The sequence below is a fragment of the Bos mutus genome, chromosome 4, assembly GCF_027580195.1.
Source record: "Bos mutus isolate GX-2022 chromosome 4, NWIPB_WYAK_1.1, whole genome shotgun sequence".
NCBI lineage: Eukaryota > Metazoa > Chordata > Mammalia > Artiodactyla > Bovidae > Bos > Bos mutus.
Genome location: NC_091620.1, coordinates 26,617,698 through 26,639,480, shown reverse-complemented (window position 1 = coordinate 26,639,480; position 21,783 = coordinate 26,617,698). Strand labels below are relative to the sequence as shown.

Below are 21,783 nucleotides of genomic sequence, written 5' to 3'. Positions count from 1 at the left end.
CGTCAGGACAAGAACAAAAGAACCAAAATAAGACAGTGCATCTGTGTAACTTCTAAATTAGTCAACCGTGGGCAAAGGGAGGTTTGGAAATTTTTACTCTGCCCGAAGGTAACAAAGCAACCTTATCCTGGTCCTTTAAGCGCCAGTGAGGACTGAGTGAGAGAAAGCACAGCTGAGCATCATCTGAGATAAACGGAAATGCAATCTTACCTCGGGAATCCTCAGTCTGATGATATGGCTACTGCCATGAGGGAGCAGTCCACGGAGGAGTCTCAGGAACTTTCCAAGGTGGGTGGGCAGCGTTGCCAGTTCCATGACAAAATTGGCAGAAGCCCATCAGTCACTTCTCAAAAAGTGAGTGACAAGAATATTAAGCAATGAACTGGCTATATGGGTCAGCCAGAGGGCCTGTGAACCGAAGATTCTGAGTGGTCAGCACTCACAGAGGCGTACGTGACCTCCTGCTTCCTCAGATGACTGAAGGTCAAATATATGCTGAGAAGGAGCTCTCTGGAGCCTTGAGGTTCTGTACTCTGAATTTTTAGTTGGAAAACCTCTTTTCAAGACAAAAACATACCAGAGGACATTTGGAAGTATTTCCAAGAACAACTTCACATGCCCTGACTTTGTAATAGAGGGAGCTGGAAACCTCACTTCAAGACAGTGGAGGCAGAATCCTTGCCGCAGGCGAGTCTAGAGGAAGGGACTTGTACACTGTGGATCAAAGCGGAGACTTCACATCGACCGAGTCTCCCACTTACACCACCCTCTTATTAAAAAAAAAAAAAAAGCAAAGAAACAGCCAGTACACAATCTTAAGACTCTTTATTTACAAGAAGTATCTCTGAGTCAAGCTGCTACATAATCGAGCCAGAAAATCTACCTACACTTGACAGTTCTGACCGACAGCCTTCAGTCTTGGAAGTTAAATGAAATGCTTGTTTTGATGTTGTTTTTGAACCAAGGAGCCCATAAGTCCACTTTCATGTTTAATTCAGAAAATTCCATTTCATGAAACATCAGGCTCTGAAGTGCAGAAGTGGGCACAATTCTCCTTGCATTAAAACTCCCAAGGCAAGCTAAGAGGCTACCCAGATAACCGGTGGTAATGTGCCCCCCAGGAGGACGTCACACAAGGAATCTGGGTGTTGAGAAAGTGGATGATTCACCCTAGAACTTTTTAAAGAACTTTTCGGGCAACTGAATGATGTTTTAAACATACCGGGTTGCTAAACCCGTCAGGAGAAACATCTGGATCTGAGAAAATCTGGCAAAGCTATCTGAATGAACACCAACTGTTCTCTATCCTAAATGTTAAGATTATTTTTAAAGGTTAATTTATAGATATTTGGACAACAGGGGAAAAACTGTCTGGTGGGCAGAGAGTTGGAGAAGGGAAAACAGAGCAAAGGACAGATAGGCTGTGGATATTCTATGCATCAATACACCCTTAATAACATGTCTGACCCCATCCTAGGGTTGATGGGCTGCCAAGCTGCTGCCAGGACTCCCCAGGTCACACAGTCTCAAGGTAACTCTGGAGACAAGTTCTCTCCAAAAGCTTTCAGCATTTTCATGGTCTCTCTTTTACCCATTATTAAGCCAGTTAAGAGTATTTCTGAGCATTCACGGGTTTCCCAAGATACTTCAATGAAATAGTGATATCCCTAGGTCAGCAATGGTTCTGAAGAAAGCATCTCTCATGATAGCACCGGACTGGACTGGGGAACTAAGAATTCTGCTGTATTTCCAACTCTTTCTCTGGCCTCCTGCTCACTGCTCTCTCCACTACCCACTACATCTCTTGAGTCCACAGGAGGTGGTGCTGGAAGACAGGAAATGCAGGCTAGCACCAGCCAGGCTGGTGTCTGTGGGCCACTGCAAATGACTTCAAGTGAACTACCAGCTACTCCCCACTTACTTGGCAGACGATTATCAAGCACTGCTCCTGGCCAGGCCCCATGCCCTCGATTACTTTCCAAGTTTCTCCCAACCTCAGAGATTAGGTTGGAAATCATTTTTCTCTGCTCTTTCTTAATTCCTGCAGTATGTAGGCCTACATGACTGAATGAGAGTTGGGAATATTAAAGACATTTATAAATTATAATAAAGGAGTCACATATATTAAAAATGAGAGTCTGTTATTCAAAAAGCCACAAATTATCTCATTTAGAGAAGACACTTAACAAAATATACATCTTAAAACTTCGCAGTCAAGAATGCTTTTTATAATTGTTTCCATTTGAGAAACACAATTAAAATGGGTAAGAATTAATAGACACAACTTCACTCAGAATATGTAAAAAGCGTCCCATGTTTTTCTGATATACCTCTTTGTGGTTAGCTAACCACGCACAGGAGGAACCAAAGTCCAAACGCTGACATCCCGAAGTGGCAGCGCTCTCAGGGGGCTTCTTCCCTCGTAAGTGACAAGCGGCGGGGGGAGGAAGCCTTACCAAGATGCACACAATCCAGTTCCTTACCCAGTCTTCTAGCATCATCAACTGTCAAACCATTTGCTCCGCTTTGCAAGAGGAACTCCTTTAGAAAGTCCCAATAATTTCTGCTTATATTGTTCCACCAGCTGGTTGAAGCGAACTTCCGTCTTATTTCCTTTAGCTTTTTTCCTAGGTACCTACAAATGAAAGGAAAGGAAACATAAGATCATCAGTTTCAAGCACTAAGCATTACCTTACCCTCGGGCCAGCCAAGGGAGAAAGAGAGTTAGCTTCAGAGATCTTGTCCACCACATGAGGGACTTCCAGGGAGTGACCCCAAAATGATTGTCCATTGGTGAGAAAACAGACCAGGAATGCTTAAGAGAAGGACCCCGCTAAAACACCACTCCCACTCCAACTCCCAAATGCTCACACAGATCTCCTCAAGGATGAGTCAGCCTCGAGTCCAGATGGTCTCGCTTGCCCTTTCCTTCACCAAGGATTACAGGGCTTCAAAGAGACCTCTATAAGATGGTCTGCTGGGTCAGAGGCTTCCCAGAGACACAGATTTCTTGAGTGGGATGAGACGGCAAATGCATCTTATACCCTTAAAATAAAGGGACTAGGCAAGGAAAAAAGAAAATCTGACCTCAAATGATCGAGAACGCATGACCACCACTTTCTACTAAAAAGAGCCAGGGCCCCTTGGAAGCTAATGCCAGGACTGACAAAGTAACAGATACGTGGGGACATCCCACTGTGTTAGAAGCAAGGACACTACCACAGGCAAGGTTGCATCAGGACTCAGGAGTCAACCTGAAGGGGCTTCTGCTGGCCTCAGATGGGACAGAATAATGACTGCATCCGGCTGAAACATGTCAAGTACATAGAAGCTCGCAAAGTCACAACGCTACAAAAACCTTACTTTCTCAGAGAAGGCTGGTAGGGAAACAACTCATTACTCTGGGAACTGATAAAAAAAAAAAAAAAAAACTAGCAATTACCTTGCTTTTCCTACACAAATGGTATTCTGTGGTAGCCAAACAGTTGATAAGGGAAGGCTCTTTTTTCTAGACTTTTACTTAAAAAACACATAAGGATTGATAAAATTAAGAAATTACCATTCTGCAACTCGTACTGAAATACATATCTAAATAAACAGCAATCATCAATGGGTGCTAAGACTTTCAAATGGAGGGATGAAGCAGACAATCTCTAAGGCTACTGATGAATCAGAGCATCACTAAAAATGGGGCAACCAAGGGAGGAAGAATGGGGCGACGGGGCAGTTAGGGAATTTGGACTGACACGCACACGTTGCAGTATTGTTTAAAATGGATATCCAGCAAGGTCCTACCGCACTGCTCAGGGAACTCAGCTCAATGTTATGTGGCAACCTAGACCCATGTATACAATGGATACATGTATATATGGCCGAGTCCCTTTGCTGTCCGCCTAAAACTATCACAACATTGTTAATCAGCTATAATCCAATGTAAAATAAAAAGTAAAAAAAAAAAAAAAAAAAGAGGCAACCAGACACTATGCACCTCACGGTACAATACAACAGAAAGCACACAGCACCACCTATGAAATACTCTCACCAAGAAAACTGGACCTAAATCTAATCAAGGCTCTGGACCTAAAGTCCAGTTTGTAAGCAACATGGGGTACTACAGGAACAAGTTAAATGACAGCAACAAGGAAGAAAGCCGCTAAATTCAAAAGGTAATATATTCTAAAAGGCCAAGGACCTGGCTGATCCAGCTAATTAATAGCATGGAAAAAAGGGTGTAGTAAGGAAGACTGGATATTATAGGGGAAAAAAGATTTAAGAGATTTAAAAACCAAATACAGGGAATTCCCTGGTGGTCCAGTGGTTAGGACTCAACACTTTCACTGCTGAGGCACTGCTTCAATCCCCGGTCAAGGAAGTAACCCGGCTTTTTGTTTGGAACCCGATTTATACAAACCAACTTAAAAATATGTATTTTTGAGGTAACTGGGAATGTTTTAATATGGGCCACACATTAGCTAGTAAGGGTTTCTTATTAATTTCATTAGATGTGATGATCGCATAACATGTGTCTGTGTCTATGTGTGTTTAAAGTGAAAGCAAGTGTTAGTCGCTCAGTCGTGTCTCAATCTTTGTGACCCCACAGACTACAGCCTGCCAGGTTTCTGCTGTCCGTGGACTTCTCCAGGCAACAATACTGGAGTGGGTACCCATTCCCTTCTCCAGGGGGATCTTCCCAACCCAGGGTTCAAACCCAGGTCTCCCACCCTGCAGGCAGATTCTTTACCCTATGAGCCACCATATGTGTGTAAGGCCTGATCAGCTGGAGATAAATCCTGAGATATGTTTCTACATGGGGTACATCTACAAGTGAGGTAGAGTTCACTGTAATATACTCACAGGATGGGGTGGGGGTGGGTAGGTAAAACAAGATAATTGTTGAAGCACAGTAACAAAATCATGGGGTCCACTGTATTCTTCTCCCTACTTTTAGGACTATGTACCTCCACATCTGCAGCCCTGTACATAACCGCAATCTAGAAGAAGTCTTTTCCTTTGCTTAACTAATCAAGGCTCAAATGGCTGCCAACCCTGGCAGACCTGTGCCATACCAAAGCCTCAGGGCCTACAGAACTTACCTGCTTGGAAGATAATTTCTGCTTCTCTTGCTTCTGGTGGTTTGTCTGGGGCTTTGGCTTCTTGGGAGGGAGAGGCTTCATTTTGCCTTTGTCCCGCAACCTGAAACAACATGGTCAAGTGTCACCCTGAGTTCTTCCTCTAATTGGCACTCCTGAGGTTTTCTCAGCCCAAAAGATAAAAGGCCTTTTCTTACACTGGCTCTTTCTAAGCCCCTGAGAAATCAAGGGATACTGCAACAGAATGTCCTAGGGCTCAACATTTGTATACTTGTCTTTTGCTTTGGTTTAAAAACCTCAAGGGACTTTTAAAAACCATTGTTTACTTAACAAAAATTTCGTAAAGATTGATTTTTGTTGACAGCATTAATCTGTTGTTCTAGATAGAAACCTCAAGTAGGTGGGCCTCAGAGACAGCCATCAAGACAAGAGGAAGCGCTTCAGAGGAGGAGAAAAGCAGCATGAGAGCCCACCCTGGAAGGCCCCTCTGAGGGGCCCAAGGCCAGTCCTGTTCTGGCCTCCATTTGGTGCAAGAGTGACTCTGCCGGCATAGAGATACTGCATGCGGGACTGGAGCAACCAGCATCCCTTTCATCCACACAAAAGCCCCAAAGAGGAAAAATGGCAAAGTAAGACAAACCCTCTGAGAAGCCATCCCACATCTCACCTAATTTTGGGGCCTCGGTGTGAAGGGAGCGCCAGGACCTTTCTTCTCTTCTTCCCATCAGGCAGCTCCACGTGCTCCACTTCGGCCTTGGTCTGGAACCCTGCCCACGAGACAGAGTCTGCTGTCCCCTTCTGCTGCACGGAGGCCTGGCTTTGTTCCTGCATGTGGTTCTGAGCTGCCTTCTGTTGCTGCTTTTTCCCAGGTTCTGGTGGTACCTGCTGGGGCTCACCAGTTCCAGGCTTGGATTTCACTTTTTGCTGCAGAAGACGAGAGAATGCTACTTGGTTACTAGGTGAGATTTATTTGCTGGAAACACGCAGCAGAAGAGGACTAAGTTTGGTGAGAGAAGGGGAATTCTTCCCCCAAATAGTTAGAGACTTTAAGAAAATGAACACAAGCAGTTCACAGGTCCTGACATCGTAACAGAGGGTTACTGGGTAGGAGACACAAAACAACCATTTTCCTTTTCCCATGCAGAAACGAGGAGAAAGTGTAGGTACGCCCCAAACTCAAAAGCCAGCAGAAAACAAACAAGAAAGGGCCAGCAGCATGGAGCACAGGTGTAATGGGAATGAGAAGAAATACCTGAAGTAATGAGAGTTGAAGATTTTCAAACTTCAACAGACATTAAACCACAGACTCAGAAAGCTCAGACAAACACTAAACAGGATTAAAAAAAAAAAAGTACATCTAGGCGTATCATATCAAATTGTAAGAAATCAAAGAGAAAAATCTTTCCCCAAAGGTAGGGAAAATTCATTACCCACAGAGGAACAAAGTTAAGATTACACTGGATTTCCCTTCAGAAACCATGTAAGCAAGAAGAAAACAGAATAAAGTGTTTAAAAGTATGTGTGTGTGGCAGAGGAATCACCAACCTAGAGTTCTGTATCCATGTAATTATCCTTCAAAAGTGAAGGAAAAACAAAACTTTACCAGACAAACAAAAATTAAAGAAATATGGGGATTCCCTGGGGCCCAGGAGTTAGAACTTGGTGCTCTCACAGCCAGGGCCCTAGGTTTGATCCTTGGTCAGGGAACTAGTATCCTGCAAGCCGCTCGGTGAGGCACCTACCCACCTCCAAAATAAAATTAAGGAAATTTATCACTGGTAGACCTTCATTGCAAGAAATACTAAATGAATTTACTAAGAAAGGTAAAACAACAGGTTAGAAACTCAAATCCACATTAAAAAAAAAGGAAGAACCTTAGAGAAAAAAATAAATGAAATGAAGATAAGGAAAAGACATGAGGAGGAGGACATAAAGTATGTTACATATTTATTTTGCACAAGTGGGGGAAGACAAAGAAGATTCATGTGAAATCAATGCAGTAATAATAATGTTATTCTGTCCTTTTCACCTCAGAAATCTAAACAGGCATAGTGGGAGAACAAAGATCTATTTTATGCCTCTTATGTGCCAGTCTCTAAGTGGTAAGGGTGCAGATGAAAGAATGAAGTGTCTACCTTTTAGAACTCACAGCCCAGTGGAGAAAAGAGATATAAACCAAGTAAAAAACTGAAAAAGAGCCTAAGGACATTCATGAAAGCACAAGCAATAAAGTCTCTTCTCTTCTGAGAGAGGTGGGGAAAAGTCACTTGGGGAATATGAGCATGGAAATTGAGAAGGATCCCTGAGTCACGGGAAAGGGGCACTTTTACACAGAAAGACGGGTATGTACGTAAGTGTAGATAACAAATAAGGCCACCTGAATTTTTTTTTTAAGCCAGAAGCTACAGAATCACCTCTGATTGAGGCAGTAAATAATTCTATAACTACAATAACAAAGCTGTCTTAAATAATAAGCAGAACCCAGATTTTTCCAATCTAGGGTCATGGTATGCATCACTGAAACTCCTCTTCTATGGGTCATGCTCATGATATACACCATAAAGACCCAGAACACAGCAAATGTTTGGTATATATCCAAGTCAAGGTATACTATCGATGAGATCTGTAAGAGTTATGGTATCAAGAATAATCTGGTCTTCTATGTCCTGTGGCATGATGGATGAGAGAATGAGTACTGACTGTGTACTGACCGTGTAGCTTGTGAGACAACTTACACATGTTAACACAGATGATATTAAACCTATTTTTATAAACTAGAAGCTGAAGCTGAAAGGGGTAGTAACTTGCCAAGGAACTCAGAAAGGGGCAGAGCCTGAGTTTGAACATGAGTCTTCCTGTTCCCAGAGTTCCTCTACACTACACTAGATTAGAAACAGTACTAAAACTACCAGGAATCACTCCTCTGGAGCGTACAAGATGAAAAGAGAATTACAGAAGAGATAGCTGAAATCTACAGGTAACGGACAACTTAACCTTGGTTATTAATTCTGACATGTACCATCACCAAACACTGCAGTACAAGCACTGCTGACTGCCAACAGCATTGGGCTGCTTCTCCTCTCCCTTTCCTTCTGTGGAGCTACCACCAGCCAGGCCAGTGGAGGAGAGACGGCCTGCAGAGTTCTAGGAAACTAAGAGGAAAGCGTAACCAAGAACCTAGCAAGGCAGAGCCCTAATTTAAGGGAACAGAACCACAAATGAACAAAACAGGAGCTTAAATATGGTCTGAAAAAAAATTGAACTGTATGCTTAAAATAGTAGAGTTTATGTGATGCATATATTACCACAACTAAAAAATAAAGAGAAAAGAAAAAAATTTCAATTCTGTACCTGGCTGCGCTGGATCCTCAGTTCCTTGACTTTAAGTTTCCTTCGATCTTCCAAAGAGAATTCCACTATTGGTCTCTGCAGCAGCAGGAGACAGATTGTCATTCATTTGATTTCTTAATCTCAGCATGCAATGGAGCTGAGATGCTCGCCACCCCTGCCCCCACTACCCTCTTGCTTGCAAGTCAGAGGGTGCTGCTCACTTCCCTCTACTTAAAGGCAAGGGGCCAGTTCTGCAAGCAGACTACCCAATTTAGAGTTCCCTCCAATCATCCCGTCACCTGAGTCACCGCTCACTTCTCCAAGGCCTTGCCACTCTTATCCATCACACAAGTGTCAGAGGGCTTCCCATAAATGGCCCCCGGAGGACAGGCCCCCCGCCACAGGACAAGGCTCACCTTCTGAGGCCCGAAGATCTCCGGATTGTTGTTGATGTGGCGCAGGGCCGCCAGGGCATGCTCGTGCTCCTGGAACTCTGCAAAGGCGTAGCCCAAGGACTGACCCTTAATTTTCCCATAAGCTCCTTTCAGGTCTCGCATCACCCGACACTACCAGTAGAGTGAGGAAAAGAATCAGTAGTTAGAGGATTTATTTTTAATTTATTTTAATTAGAGACTAATTACTTTACAATATTGTAGTAGTTTTTGCCATACATTGACATGAATCAGCCATAGTTAGAGGATAAAGACCCTTAACAGCTTCAACAAGAAATTAGGTTATTGAAACAGTCTTCATCTATATCACCATCACAAGAGTTTTACTGGAGTTAACACTTATGAATGTCTGTTTTATTAGAATATACCTGAGAGCACAGAACACATTAAATAGGTATTTTCTTGCTTTCTAAGGGTTTACAAACATCCACACAGACCTCCAAATAAGCATGCAGATAAACTTCCCAAGAAGAATTTTAATGGCTAACTGCTGATGTGACAGCACATACAAGCTGAGAGGTATGTGGTACTTGGGGTGGTATAAATCAGCACCAGGACTGAAGTGCTGTCTGCAAGTCTCCTCACTGAAGAAATCACTCAGAAGAAATATTACTGAAGAAGGGAAGGATGAAGGCCTGATGGCTTTAGATAAGAAAGTTCTGGCATGAGGAAGATCCTGACCAACAAATAGCCTCAGAAATACAGGAAGGAGCTTCAGCTGTATTTGCTCAGAGCTCAGATCTTCTCTTGAATGATTTTTTCCTAAAACTTTAAGCTGTACCAGGCATCTTGGGGCACCGAGGAATGGCAGGGTATTTTGGGAAAACTGATCATTTACATGGTTTCACTCCCAGGAAGCTGTGTTTGTCGGGTAATGGAGAAGTCTAGGTATCAGGGACATGTGGATGCCACATTTGGTATATGCCCAGTATCTACTCTGTGCCTAGAACGGTGCCATGTACTGCAGGGAAATCAAGAAAAGCATATAGGCAGCCGGACACGCTGCACAGCCCTCCAGTCTCCTCAGCTGCTGCCCCCAGGCCTGGCCCAGGGACTCGCCTCGATGCAGCATGGCACAGCACCCTCGACTTCATGCTCAAGAGCCAAAGTGAGACCACTGGATGGTGAGACCGTTCCAAAGGCCTCTAGTCCATTTTCTGGGAGCAGGTGATGATGGAGTCAGTGCACACCTGGTGGGACCATGGCTATTTAGCAACCTACATAAAAATGGCAGCTTTTGCCAATTTGAGAATTTACTCGCCTGGATCCAGATTTATTCTGGACCTTCAGAGTTAACGACTGTGATGCCCAAGGCAGAGAAGCTGACAGTTTTTTGAACACAGTAGAAGAATGAAAGGACTGAGTCAGGACGGTACTGAGCAGGTGAAGTGATTACCACCCATGGCCAGAGGAGGGGCCATCAAGAGATACTGTCCCACTGCGGATGGCAGACTGGTTGGGCACAGCATCGATGAAGTGGTATGTGATGAAGACTCACCTTAGCAAAACATTAAAATTGTACACTCAAAACAATGTGGAAATATTCTCATCCTCAGTGGGGATGTTACTAAATACTCCATCCCTCGGCACTACTGGTGGGTTGTTTTTATTTTTGAGTTGAACATTTACATTATATTCACCTGTGGCTGGAGAGGGCAATGGCACCCCACTCCAGTACTCTCGCCTGGAAAATCCCATGGATGGAGGAGCCTGGTGGTCTACAGTCCATGGGGTCGCTAAGAGTCGGACACGACTGAGCGACTTCACTTTCACTTTTCACTTTCATGCATTGGAGAAGGAAATGGCAACCCACTCCAGTATTCTTGCCTGGAGAATCCCAGGGATGGGGGAGCCTGGTGGGCTGCCATCTATGGGGTCACACAGAGTCGGACACGACTGAAGCGACTTAGCAGCAGTAGCAGCAACCTGTGGCTAGTCTGGCATGCTTTATAACAGAGCCATAGAAACTGTGTCTTGATACTCTTTTTTTCCTTAGTTTTCTTAGTGATTAAGAAATTTGGATTGTATTTCAAAAGAAAATATAACTGATTTTTTGGCTTTTTAAAAGTTTTTATTGAAGTATAAGTGATTTACAATGTTGTTAACTTTCAGTGTATAGTAAAATGATTCAGGTATTCGTTTAAAAAAAGAAAAGCATAAAATGAGGCTCTTATCTTCAAAAAGCTTACTATCTTAGCTGAACACTATACTTACACATACGAAAGATTTAAAGAGAAAATTCAATATAATGCAAATACTATAAAACACACATACATGTCTCTAAGCGATGACAGGTGTTAGATATACAGACTCTTACTAAGTACCACAGATGCTGATGAGAAATTACATAACTGACTCCCATGACAGTAACTCTTTGAATGGTTTTACTAACAGTGGTGTCAGCTATGCTCACATTCTCTCCTATAATTCCCTGAATAGCAATATCATACATTTTGAAGAGGATTTCCAGGAGTAGGAAAATAGTTTATGGTGATGAATCAGAGCAAAGTAGATTCATAATACTGGCTATGCTGCTTATTCAATAAACACTGATCAAGAGATGACTATGTGCCAGTTTCTATGCCAACAACTGGGAACAATGAGATGACACCTGCTCTCAAAGAGCTCAGTGTGGCTGGGAGAAATGACTGATGAATAATTACAGGACAGTGTAGCAATAAATCCCACAGCAGGCATGTGGGGGCACCGTGGGGGCAGGACAGCGGTTCCTGTAGTCACACAGAGCCTGACTAAGTCTTGGTGTGAGCTCAGAGTTTGTCTAACACAACTGCTGAAGACCTGAGTGACTCCCTGTGCCCACCACAGGGCACTGAGAACTTACTATAGTGCAAGAGCCTAAATGGTAGTGAAATGCTCCTCTAAGGAGCAGAGGACATAGATTATTTTCTCTGCAAGAAAACTAGCATTACAGCACCTGGTATAATGCTGAGAATGCAGCAGGTATCCAATAAATGCTTGCTAAATTAAGTCATGAGCGCAGATACTTCTGCACATTCTGCTGCAACTGGTCAGATGTGAAAAGCAGTTCTTAGAAGGGAAAAAAAGTTTTTTAAACCTCCCCAAACCATGAAAATCACCAAACACAGTCTTGTCTGCTGACAATGAGCCCAAGAGAAAATCTGTCAATCTACTAGCACCATGGGCACGAGTGCTCAGTCGCGTCAGTTATGTCCGACTCTTTGTGACCCCATGGACTGTAGCCCGCCGAGCTCCTCGGCCCATGAGATTTCCCAGGCAAGAATACTAGAGTGGGTTGCCATTTCCTCCTCCAAGGGATCTTCCTGATCCAGGGATCGAACCTGTGTCTCCTATGTCTCCTGCAATGCAGGTGGATTCTTTACTGCTGAAGCCACCAGCGAAACCCACTAGCACCACAGCCTGAACTAAACATGTGCTCTGACCCAGGATGAGCGGTGAAGCCCCGAGTGGGCAGGGCCAACTCTCACCTCTTTGATGCGCACCGCCTTCTCCCCTCTGGTGGAATTCAGCAGCAGCTTTCTGAGCTGTTTGTCATCCACAGCCTTTGGGAGATTGTGCAGGCACAGCCTGGTCCGGGAGACAAAGATATTTTGGTCCTTGAGTTTCTGATGCTTCAGCAGCTCGAACTGAAAGAACAACAAATTGTTAACAGTACAATCTACTCTTTAAAGATACAGGCACATAATTCTCCAACAGGAAAAGAACCATGACCCCAATCCAGTAACCACACATCTAGAAAAAATAATAGAAATCACCCACGCTGCAGCCTTTTGATGATGCCCAGCACACAGAGAAAGAAAGGTTCGAGGAGGCAAGAGCGGGGGTGGGTGATAAGATCATGGGCTCTGGAGTCAGGCTGAATTCGAGACATTACATAACACTTTTTAAGCCTCAATAATTTCACCTACAGGGTAGAACTGCAGATCAAAATATAATACCGATTTTTCAGTACTGATGTGAGGCTGAAATAAGGTAATATGCATAAAACCCCAAGCTCAAATCTGGCCCAAAGCAAATAATAAATAATACTGTAGTTAACATCTGTGCCAAGTCCTTACCTATCCACCAACTCAAACTGATTATTTAGTCCTTCCAAAAGGAAATGGATTTACTTAAAGGATACGCGACAGAATACTGTCTTGTCTCAACTCTGCCACCTTGAGGCAAAAAAACATCAATAGAAACAAACATCCAGAGCCTGACCTATGTTGCACAAAGCACTGGCCCCAGGACAATCTATCTCTAAAGTGAAAGGGTGACCTTCTTCTCCTGACTTGTTTCTTAAGAGCAGCTCAGCAGAAATAAGTTTTACGTTAAACTTTTATCAAGTTTCATTTTTGCCACTTCTTATTTGGTAAAGGTACTATTACAGCAACTCACAAAATAAATACCCTGGAAACAAATATGAAAAGCGCTATCTGAAGGGTTATCATGCTTAAATTCAACAGTGCGATTTTTCTCCCAGGAAAAGCTGTGTCTGCTGTTTAATTATAATGCATATAATCTAGTGAGCCTTTTGCTAGGAAAATTCACTTTAAGGAGAATTAAATGTGTCACTATTGCACTATGATCAGAAAAGGGCATCCAATGCCCCCCACATACCATAATCTCTAGATGCTCACTACCGAAAACCGTCGAGGACACCAGTCTAGAGCCTGCACGGAAAAGAAATGCTGCCTCCGGGCTCACTACATTCTCATCTCTGTCAGTCATCTTTTGCACTTTCAGGTTCCAGAGCTAATTCTATTAATGATCATGCATCTTTACCATTCTAGGCTGGCTTAGCTTTGTGAAAGTAAACTATACGGGCAAAAGTAAAAATTATTGGAACAAAGATTGCTAAGCAGCAAAGGAACTCAACAGTACCAGTTATCACTAGAAATCCCATAATATGGGGTTTTCCTAAAATGATTTCATAATCTGGAAATACCCTCCCTCCAACAAAATACATCTTATCTCTCCCTTCCAAGACCCACATCCGCACTTCCCTCCCTATTTAGCCCACACTGACCTTCCTTTCTCATGTTACTCTGCATTTATACTGACACCTAATTATATACAGCCCGAGCCTTTAAGTGTCTACTTCATGATCTAGAAGCATACTATCTGGGAAACACATACTGTTGAGCATTCCAAAAACAAAGAATAAGACCCAGTACATAATGTTGACATGGTATTATGTGTAATGTTGGGTTAGTGGCTGTTCCACCTGTACACCTGTTTTCTAACAATAGTGTAAGTAGCACCTGTGACCGAGACTTGCTTGGCTCTTTGATGAGCACCTTCAGCATTATTATTTATCGATTTAAATTGAGTCCTGCAGAACCTGAAACTGGTGCCTAATCTACTCACTCGTTCTCTCTTGGCCATATCAGCAGCGCTCACACCCTCTGCAGCCTTCGTCCCAGCACGAATCACTGCAGAAAGAGGGAAAAAGGCCAAGACATCAGCAAGGGAATTTTCACTGAGCAATAAGAGGAATGTGATGTGAATGATGCAAGCTCTCTCTAGAGGGCCCAGAGGACTATGCTGGCCAGGACACAGTGGTATCTGGGTAGGTCCAGAAATAGGCTACAGGGCTAAGTTCTTGTCTATGAGCTGCTCTCAAGGACTAAAACTGAACATTTTGTGATTTTGTTCTTCTTCCTTCCCTTCAAAAAATTTCATGTCGTGTCCAAAGTCAGATGTGAAGGCCTAAAGGAAGTTTTGGAAATAAGTACATTTTAGGCATTTGGAATGCTAATATGCTCTACCTATGACCTGTCCTTGGAAATCTCCCTGCTCATGTATTTGGGAGCCATTTCTAAGCGGTGAGATAAGCCAACCAAGAGAACAGCCACACTGTATAACACCGGGCCCGGCCTCAAAGGTTAACGGCCTTCCATTTGCTAGTCCGGGCAGTAAGGCTGTGCAGCAAGTAGCAATATTGTGTGACCTAAAGGAAGGAATTCTCTTTTATCTTAATTAAAGCTAATTTCTGATTATCTGTCTGACACTAAGGGAAAGGTACTCAGTGCATATTTTAAATCCATAAGTAATCCAAAAGAGTAATTTTAGTCATAATTTTCAACTCCTTCAGAAAACCTATCAGAAATGATGACAAGGGACAAAGGTAATTTGGGTTTTTCCTCCCTCTCTGCCCTGATAATCTTCTGATGAAAAGGTCTAAAGGCAATCCATCAGTCAGAAAGGAGAGTGGGGACTGGCTAATCCATGAACTGGGTGAAGGCTTCCTAACAGACAGCTGTGCATCTGTTAAAGTGGAATCTGCTATATCTGCTAAAGTAGAATAATAATAATATACCACCATTAAAGAGGATGCAGGGATTTAATTTGAAACATGCTCCAAACACACTACTGTCAGGTTGCTGTCATGGCAAGTGGCCAGCTTCTCCGAAGCCTGGTTCCCCTTTCCCTGCCACTACTCACAGCCTTCTCGGGCCAGATAGAGGTTACGGGTCCCAGTTGGCTTCTTCACCTTCTTTGTCCGGAGTTTTGCAGCCTCATCACGGGTCACTGCCAAGTCAACCTTAAGCTGCCGGCCATCCAGTTTAAGTCCACCACCCTGAAACAGATTGCGACCTCTCTCTCAAAATTCATGATGAGTAGAAACTAAGCCCCTGACAAGGAGCACGAAGGAAAGGGAAAACAGCAAACCCCACTGTTGTGTGGACCCCGCCGCTAGGGTGTTTTAGGCCAGCTGGATGCAAGTGGATCACTGAGCCGAACAGAATTTAGCACAGCTGTGCAAAGGCCACGTGTTCGTTTGTTTTCAGGGAGTTGATTAGTCCCAAAGTAGGACCAAATTAAGAAAAACGATCTGTAAATAGGCAAATTTTTAGTATGCTAAAGAAAGCTAATGAAATAGTATTGATAACTCTACTCATGAGAATTTAAGAGACAATGGCAATACACAGTAACTCAGCTCAAAACAATCTATACTTGGTTATAGAACACACAGAAAAATTTTCTATCACCTACACACTTTCTCTCTCATTTACCCCACTTCATAGATGGCCTTAATCCCTTCTTGTCCCAGTCTTTCACGCCATCAGCCGATATAGAGACCGATATAAGAAACTGACCCATAATATAGATTATTATACCTACTTCCTCACCTATAAAGGATTACTCACCTTACAAACACCTATAGGACTGAGGTGAGGATTTAACAAGGTCATGCGTGTAAAGCTCAGCGCCTAACACACACTCTGCTGTGCTCAGTCCCTCAGTCGTGTCCGACTCTCTGTGACCCCATGGACGGTAGCCCACCACGCGCCTCTGTCCATGGGATTCTCCAGGCAAGAATACTGGAGTGGGTTGCCATGCCCTCATCCATGGGAGCTTCCCCACCCAGGGATCAAACCCAGGTCTCACGTATTGTAGGCAGATTCTTTACCAGCTGAGACGCCAGGGAAGTCCTAACACACACTATGTATTCAGTAAGTCTTAGCTTTATTGTTTTCATATCATTGACAATAATAATAATAAAGTTTTGTGGAAATATCAGCTGTTGCCCTTGGGAGGCAATCACCTAAATTATAGAGTAAAGGATGTCTTCCTTACCTCAGCCTCTGGAGAAGCAGCTTCCAGGCATTTTTGGGCTGCTTCTTGAGTCATGAACTGGGCAAATGCACAGCCTGCACAGAGAGACAAAACCAGGTGAGATCCCAAACTCGCACAGCCCACTGGAAGCCAAAGACAACACTACGCACGGTGGCAGCCTGACTGAAGTGGAAGGGGTAGTAGCATCCTTGTGTTAAGTACAATGAAACTTAACTAAAAAGTACTGTGTCCAACACCAGGGGTTCAAGACAGGCAAGATGGCACACCTGCTCATAATGGAATTTTATTATTACTGCCTGCATCTTTTCTAATGCTTCTTAGAAACTTTAGTTGCACCATCTCATGCAATGAGAAATATCCACAAGAAATACTAGAGAAATTCCAGGCTAATGTTTCAGTATTACTTTCTACATGCTTGTTAGAGGACTAAAAAAAAAAAAAAAAAAATGAAGCAGCAACCACTTAAGCCTGAAACTACAGATCTCACTGTCATCAGAGTCCCTAAGGAGGCATCAAGTGAGGGCAGGTCTAGTTCCTGGAGTAAAAGTCCCTGGCCTCTACCCTGTGAATATAGTGGTGAACTGGAAAGTCATGAGCTCAACTTTTGACTCCTGCTATAGAATTTCCACAGGTATACCTTTCACTGGTTAGAGGCAGGGCCTATCAACTACCCTAATCTTTTGCTTTTGATAAAAAGCAGCTTTTATAAGGGAAAAAAAAAGTTCACTTTACAGTAAACTAAAAAAAAATTAAGTTCCATAATATTTTGTTAGCATTCCTATAAACCTTAATTCTTCCCTCACAGAGGAAGGCAGTGTCATATTTCTTAGAGCTACTGTGGCACTGACCCTTTGCCCCTCTAAGAATGAATGGCAGCCAACTAGCTGCAAGGACGCATGTGGCAGGCCAACCCAAAGGCCACATCTAGTGAGGCCTTCCCTGCCTTCCCTGCCTCCTGCAGGCAGGGCTAAGTACCCCTGCATCCCTCCCCTGCCCCACACTCCACCCAGGCCATCCTCCACTCCCATTTCTATTATGGATGTCAGGGAGCATCTTCCCTAAAAGACTTGAACGTCTCAGGAAGAAAGCTCATGTTTCTTGGCTGTTTCTACATCCAAAGCACCTACCATGACATCCACCGTTAACAGATAATCAATAGGAAGCAACAAGTAATACAGAAAGAAGTCCAATATGAAGAAAATGAGGTGGGTTCTTCTCTCTGAATGGGTACGAATGTTATCATGGGAATTTCCAGGGTATCTACTGGGTCAGTTTTAACACTTCCCCAAAAGTCTTCAGATAATACTTAGCCCTTCCAGGCAGCAAAACAGCAGCTGACAGGGATGAGGGGTAGGAGGCAGCCAAGGCTGTGCGAGTAGGCAGAAAAAGTGCCAGGAAAATCTAATATGAGCTAGGGAAAGACAACGTATCATGGGAAAAAAAAAAACAAAAACTATGCTTATTAAAACCATTAACTCTCAGCTAACATTAACAGACCAAGAAAGAGATTGAGCAGTTCAACCACAGACTCCATTCTAAAAATGTCAACCCAATACATTAGGGCACTCAGAAAGAGATAAAAGAGATGACCAAAGTCAAGCAGTATCAGACAGTACTTGCAACATTCTATGCAATTCTAGTTGCCCATTTTCAGAAAAATAAAAATGGAGAAGGTCCAAGAAGTATAATTGAGTATCAGAGCTAAAAGCACCTGAAGTGATTACTCTAGTTGAACCCACTCATTGTACAGATAAGGAACGGAAGCCCACAGTGGTTAAATGGGTGCCAAAAAACCACCCAGCTGGTGATTTAGCTGGGATTAGACCCCTAACCTCCAGAAAGCAGGTTAGTCTTTTTTCCATTACACTACCTCATTTTACATCTTCTATAGCTAAGTAAAAACTAAAAATCATCAGGTTTCATCAAACTGGAAAATAAGACTTAGAATGGAGGTAATTAATCCATAGATAGGCTCCAGAGAGCTCCAAAACACTCAGAAATGGCATTTTTATGAGGATAGGGTTCAGAGTTCTTGCTAGATCTCAAAGGGATCAAGAATCAGCATGAATTAAAAAGTCACTGCTTTAGCAGAACAACTGCACTTGATAAAAATCAAAGATTATGAATGGGTTGAAAAGATGCTTATCTAACAACAGTATATTAGAATGAGGAGTGGTCAATCTTTAAGCTCAAAAGAAATAGCTTAGGGGGGGAAAAAAAAAACCAGCACCACCACTAAGGCAGCACTTCTGCTTTTCCTTTTGACTGTTGGCATTGCAACAAAGTTTCCATCAGCTTCCCTCAATAACAAAAGCAATTGAAAAATATCTCCGTAATTTCAAGCACTGTGGAATGATTAATACCCATGAGATGCTATCACATTTGAAATTCAAAGAACAACAAATGGAATTCATTACCCTAAAGTAAATAAGCAAGAGCTTAAAAAGCTTAGACAAAATTACGGCTGGCAACACCATGACAGATGCTGAGTCTGACATCACTGGAAGACAACCTCAGAATGTCCTTGGTGCTTCTATGGATCACAGAAACCTGGATGACGGTGGACCCCTGGGAGGGCACACATTATGCTCTCATGTAGCCTAATCAGTACTCGTGACAGTGGTCTCAATAGTTTTGGGCCTGACCAGATGACAGCAAATACCTTTAGAATGCTCTGTGTCTGGATGCAAGACAATGCGGACATATTTAAGATCTCCAAATTGCTGCAGGAGCTCTCCAAGGTCTTCTTCCTCTGAGTCAAAGGACAGGTTTCTATGGAGGACAATCAGGTCACAAGAGAGGTCAATTACAAAAGTGAGACCCTGTGTTCCAGTACCAGGTGAGTGAGTCAGACATCATCTGGAGTGGTTCCTCGGAACCACCCTCCCCAAGGATAGCACCAAGGGGTGACCCCCACTAGCCAGGCCACTGATGTATGACTCTGCCCATCGGCCATAACTGACTGACCTTCCTCTGTTAATCAGATTCTCTCTCCCAGGAATATAAAACTTGAACACACATATACAAACATCAGAAGTTGCAGACACAGATTCACCTCAAAACAGCAGTGTGGGGAGCTGAAAATGTTCTGTAACATATATATGTATCTCCACATATAAAGGTATATGTATATCTGTGGCTATATACATGAAAAATGTCACTGGGTTGTACACATACTTTACAGAATACATGTTATACCTCAACAAGGGATAAAACAAGAATGAGTGTCTTCAGACAAAGGATCACACAGTCTTCCACAGCAAAGGACCCAGCAAAGGGCCCTTCTTGAGGTTTGCTCTTTGACAACCTTGATTCTGTGAGCTACCCTAACATTCATCCAACAAACCAGGTTTTTCACTTAAATTGGCCAAAATTAGTTTCCCTGAGAACCAAAAGACTGACAGCAAATGAGAAATCAAACATCTCAATGTCTCCTCTGTATTCCTATGAAATCTAGGTTTCAGTTAAAAGTTTACAAAAGTCAGAAAATCCTTCAAAATAGTAACTCAAAACCAAACATGGTAAAGTTTATTAGCTAAGTACAAAAAAAAAAAAAAAAAAAGAGGAAGAGAGAAAATTACTATTTCCCTTGATGGGATTAAAAAATGTTGGAAGGAGATTTTGTTCTACTAAACTTCAACATAGTGTAAAGGTTCTTAACCCAGTTATGCACAGCCTTCCAGGGGCAAGAAAAAGAGTTCCAAATAAATATCTACAATTTTACTTCTCTTTTGCTCAATTAACAGCTCCATAAACAGTTTCATCTTATTGAGCAACCAAGATAAAAAAGATTTTCTGCAATAAGACACATCCTAGCTACATTATTGCTTCTAATTTGCCTCATTGTGTTCATAGCCTTCTCTCTTTCATCCCTTTACTTTCCTAAATTCTCTTTAAATTAAAAAGATGTGTAAGGAAGGGAATCTTGGTACTGAGGTCACAGGCTTCTAAGTGTGACATTCCTCATCCCTATTACACAGAATTCTCTACAAACATGAAATTGTTTATATGGAAATTCCAAATAACACAGTAAAAAAAAAAAAAAATGGAGAGACGTGCTATAAAGGAAGAAAATGGGCTACAGCACAGCATGTATAAGCTGAAATCATCCTTGTTAAGTATTTACGATATGAACACATGCAAGGGTATTCCTTGAGTAGTGATGAAAGTTAATTTTGTGTGTATGTCTTTTTGCCTATTCATTTCCTAAATTTCCCACAATAAACATAAATTACTTGCATAATGAAAACCATCTTTAAAAGACTATACAAGAGAATAAAACAGAAATCTCTAAAATAAGACCCAAATAGCCCTAGCAAAAATGGTACTTAAGAAAGGACGAAAAGGCCGTTGAGGTGTGCCAAGGACATCCCGACTTCCTGAAAATGCCAACCTACGCAGTCAGTGCAACTGAAACAGCAAAGGCAACATGACACGGTGTCCCCCTCTCTCGCTTTTCCAGGAAACAGACGGGATGCTTCACTTTATGGACGTGACTTTAGATCAGTCAGGCGTGAGGAGAGAATCAACTCGGGACAAGAGGTACAATCCCTCCCCAGCACTCACCCTAAAACAAAGGCCAGAAGCAAGATGCTTCTATTAATAACAGTTGAAGAATTCATTTGTTCCATTGACGCCACCCCAATTACAAAGAATGAAATCTAAATGAGGACAAGATACAAAGACCCCCGCTGTTTATCTCCTGTGTATAGTCGATTCTCCCACATGTTTCTCATCGTGTGCTACGTTCCTAGGCAGATGTGCTGATGGTCTTACATGCATCTAACTTTTTGGCCTACCTAACAGAATTAGTGGAAAAAAAAGAAGAAGAAGAAGGGAGAGAGGAAGAAGAGAAGAAAAACTTACGAAGGCAACAGAAACAGCAGTTCTCCAGACAGAAAGTCATACCTGATAAAGACAGTCTTCCCTTCATTCACATCAGAGGGTAGTTTCCTCTTCTTCCTCTTCTTCTTTGAGACTTCTATATCCAAAGTAAAAAGAAAACCAACAAACTGAATTTAGGACTAGTGCAAGCCTTACAACAAAGAGCTAAGTTGTTAAATATATAAAGATCTTACGTAAATTAAGAAGAAATCCAATTAAAAATGAACAAAGGACATGCAACTAAATATATGAAAATCCTCAAACTCACTCATAATTAAAGAAAGACACAGCACCAGAAATGAGATATTATTTTTCACCGAAGATTGGCAAAAATCAAAAAAGATTAAATTCATTGTGGTAAGGGTGTGGGGGAAAATGAGAGAGAAAGAGATTCCCCTACACTGTCTGACGGTAAACTTTCTAGAAATGTAAAATGTAGAACATCAGAAGAGAAAAAAAAA

At 42.5% G+C, this 21,783-nt stretch overlaps 1 protein-coding gene across 1 annotated transcript in view; it reads right to left on the bottom strand.

Moving 5' to 3' along the window:
• Positions 1 to 808: 808 nt before the first annotated feature.
• Positions 809 to 21,783, bottom strand: part of RBM28 (RNA binding motif protein 28) — a 32,415-nt gene continuing 11,440 nt past the window's right edge. Inside the window, exons 9-19 of the mRNA XM_005893667.3 lie at positions 21,347 to 21,419; positions 19,101 to 19,210; positions 16,439 to 16,512; positions 15,302 to 15,437; positions 14,225 to 14,289; positions 12,340 to 12,498; positions 8,837 to 8,986; positions 8,442 to 8,516; positions 5,758 to 6,014; positions 5,094 to 5,193; positions 809 to 2,635 (exon numbers count right to left, since the gene is read on the bottom strand). Of these exons, the coding sequence (XP_005893729.2) occupies positions 2,501 to 2,635; positions 5,094 to 5,193; positions 5,758 to 6,014; positions 8,442 to 8,516; positions 8,837 to 8,986; positions 12,340 to 12,498; positions 14,225 to 14,289; positions 15,302 to 15,437; positions 16,439 to 16,512; positions 19,101 to 19,210; positions 21,347 to 21,419 (1,334 nt within the window). The 3' untranslated portion in view covers positions 809 to 2,500. The remainder of the gene's footprint in view (positions 2,636 to 5,093; positions 5,194 to 5,757; positions 6,015 to 8,441; positions 8,517 to 8,836; positions 8,987 to 12,339; positions 12,499 to 14,224; positions 14,290 to 15,301; positions 15,438 to 16,438; positions 16,513 to 19,100; positions 19,211 to 21,346; positions 21,420 to 21,783) is intronic.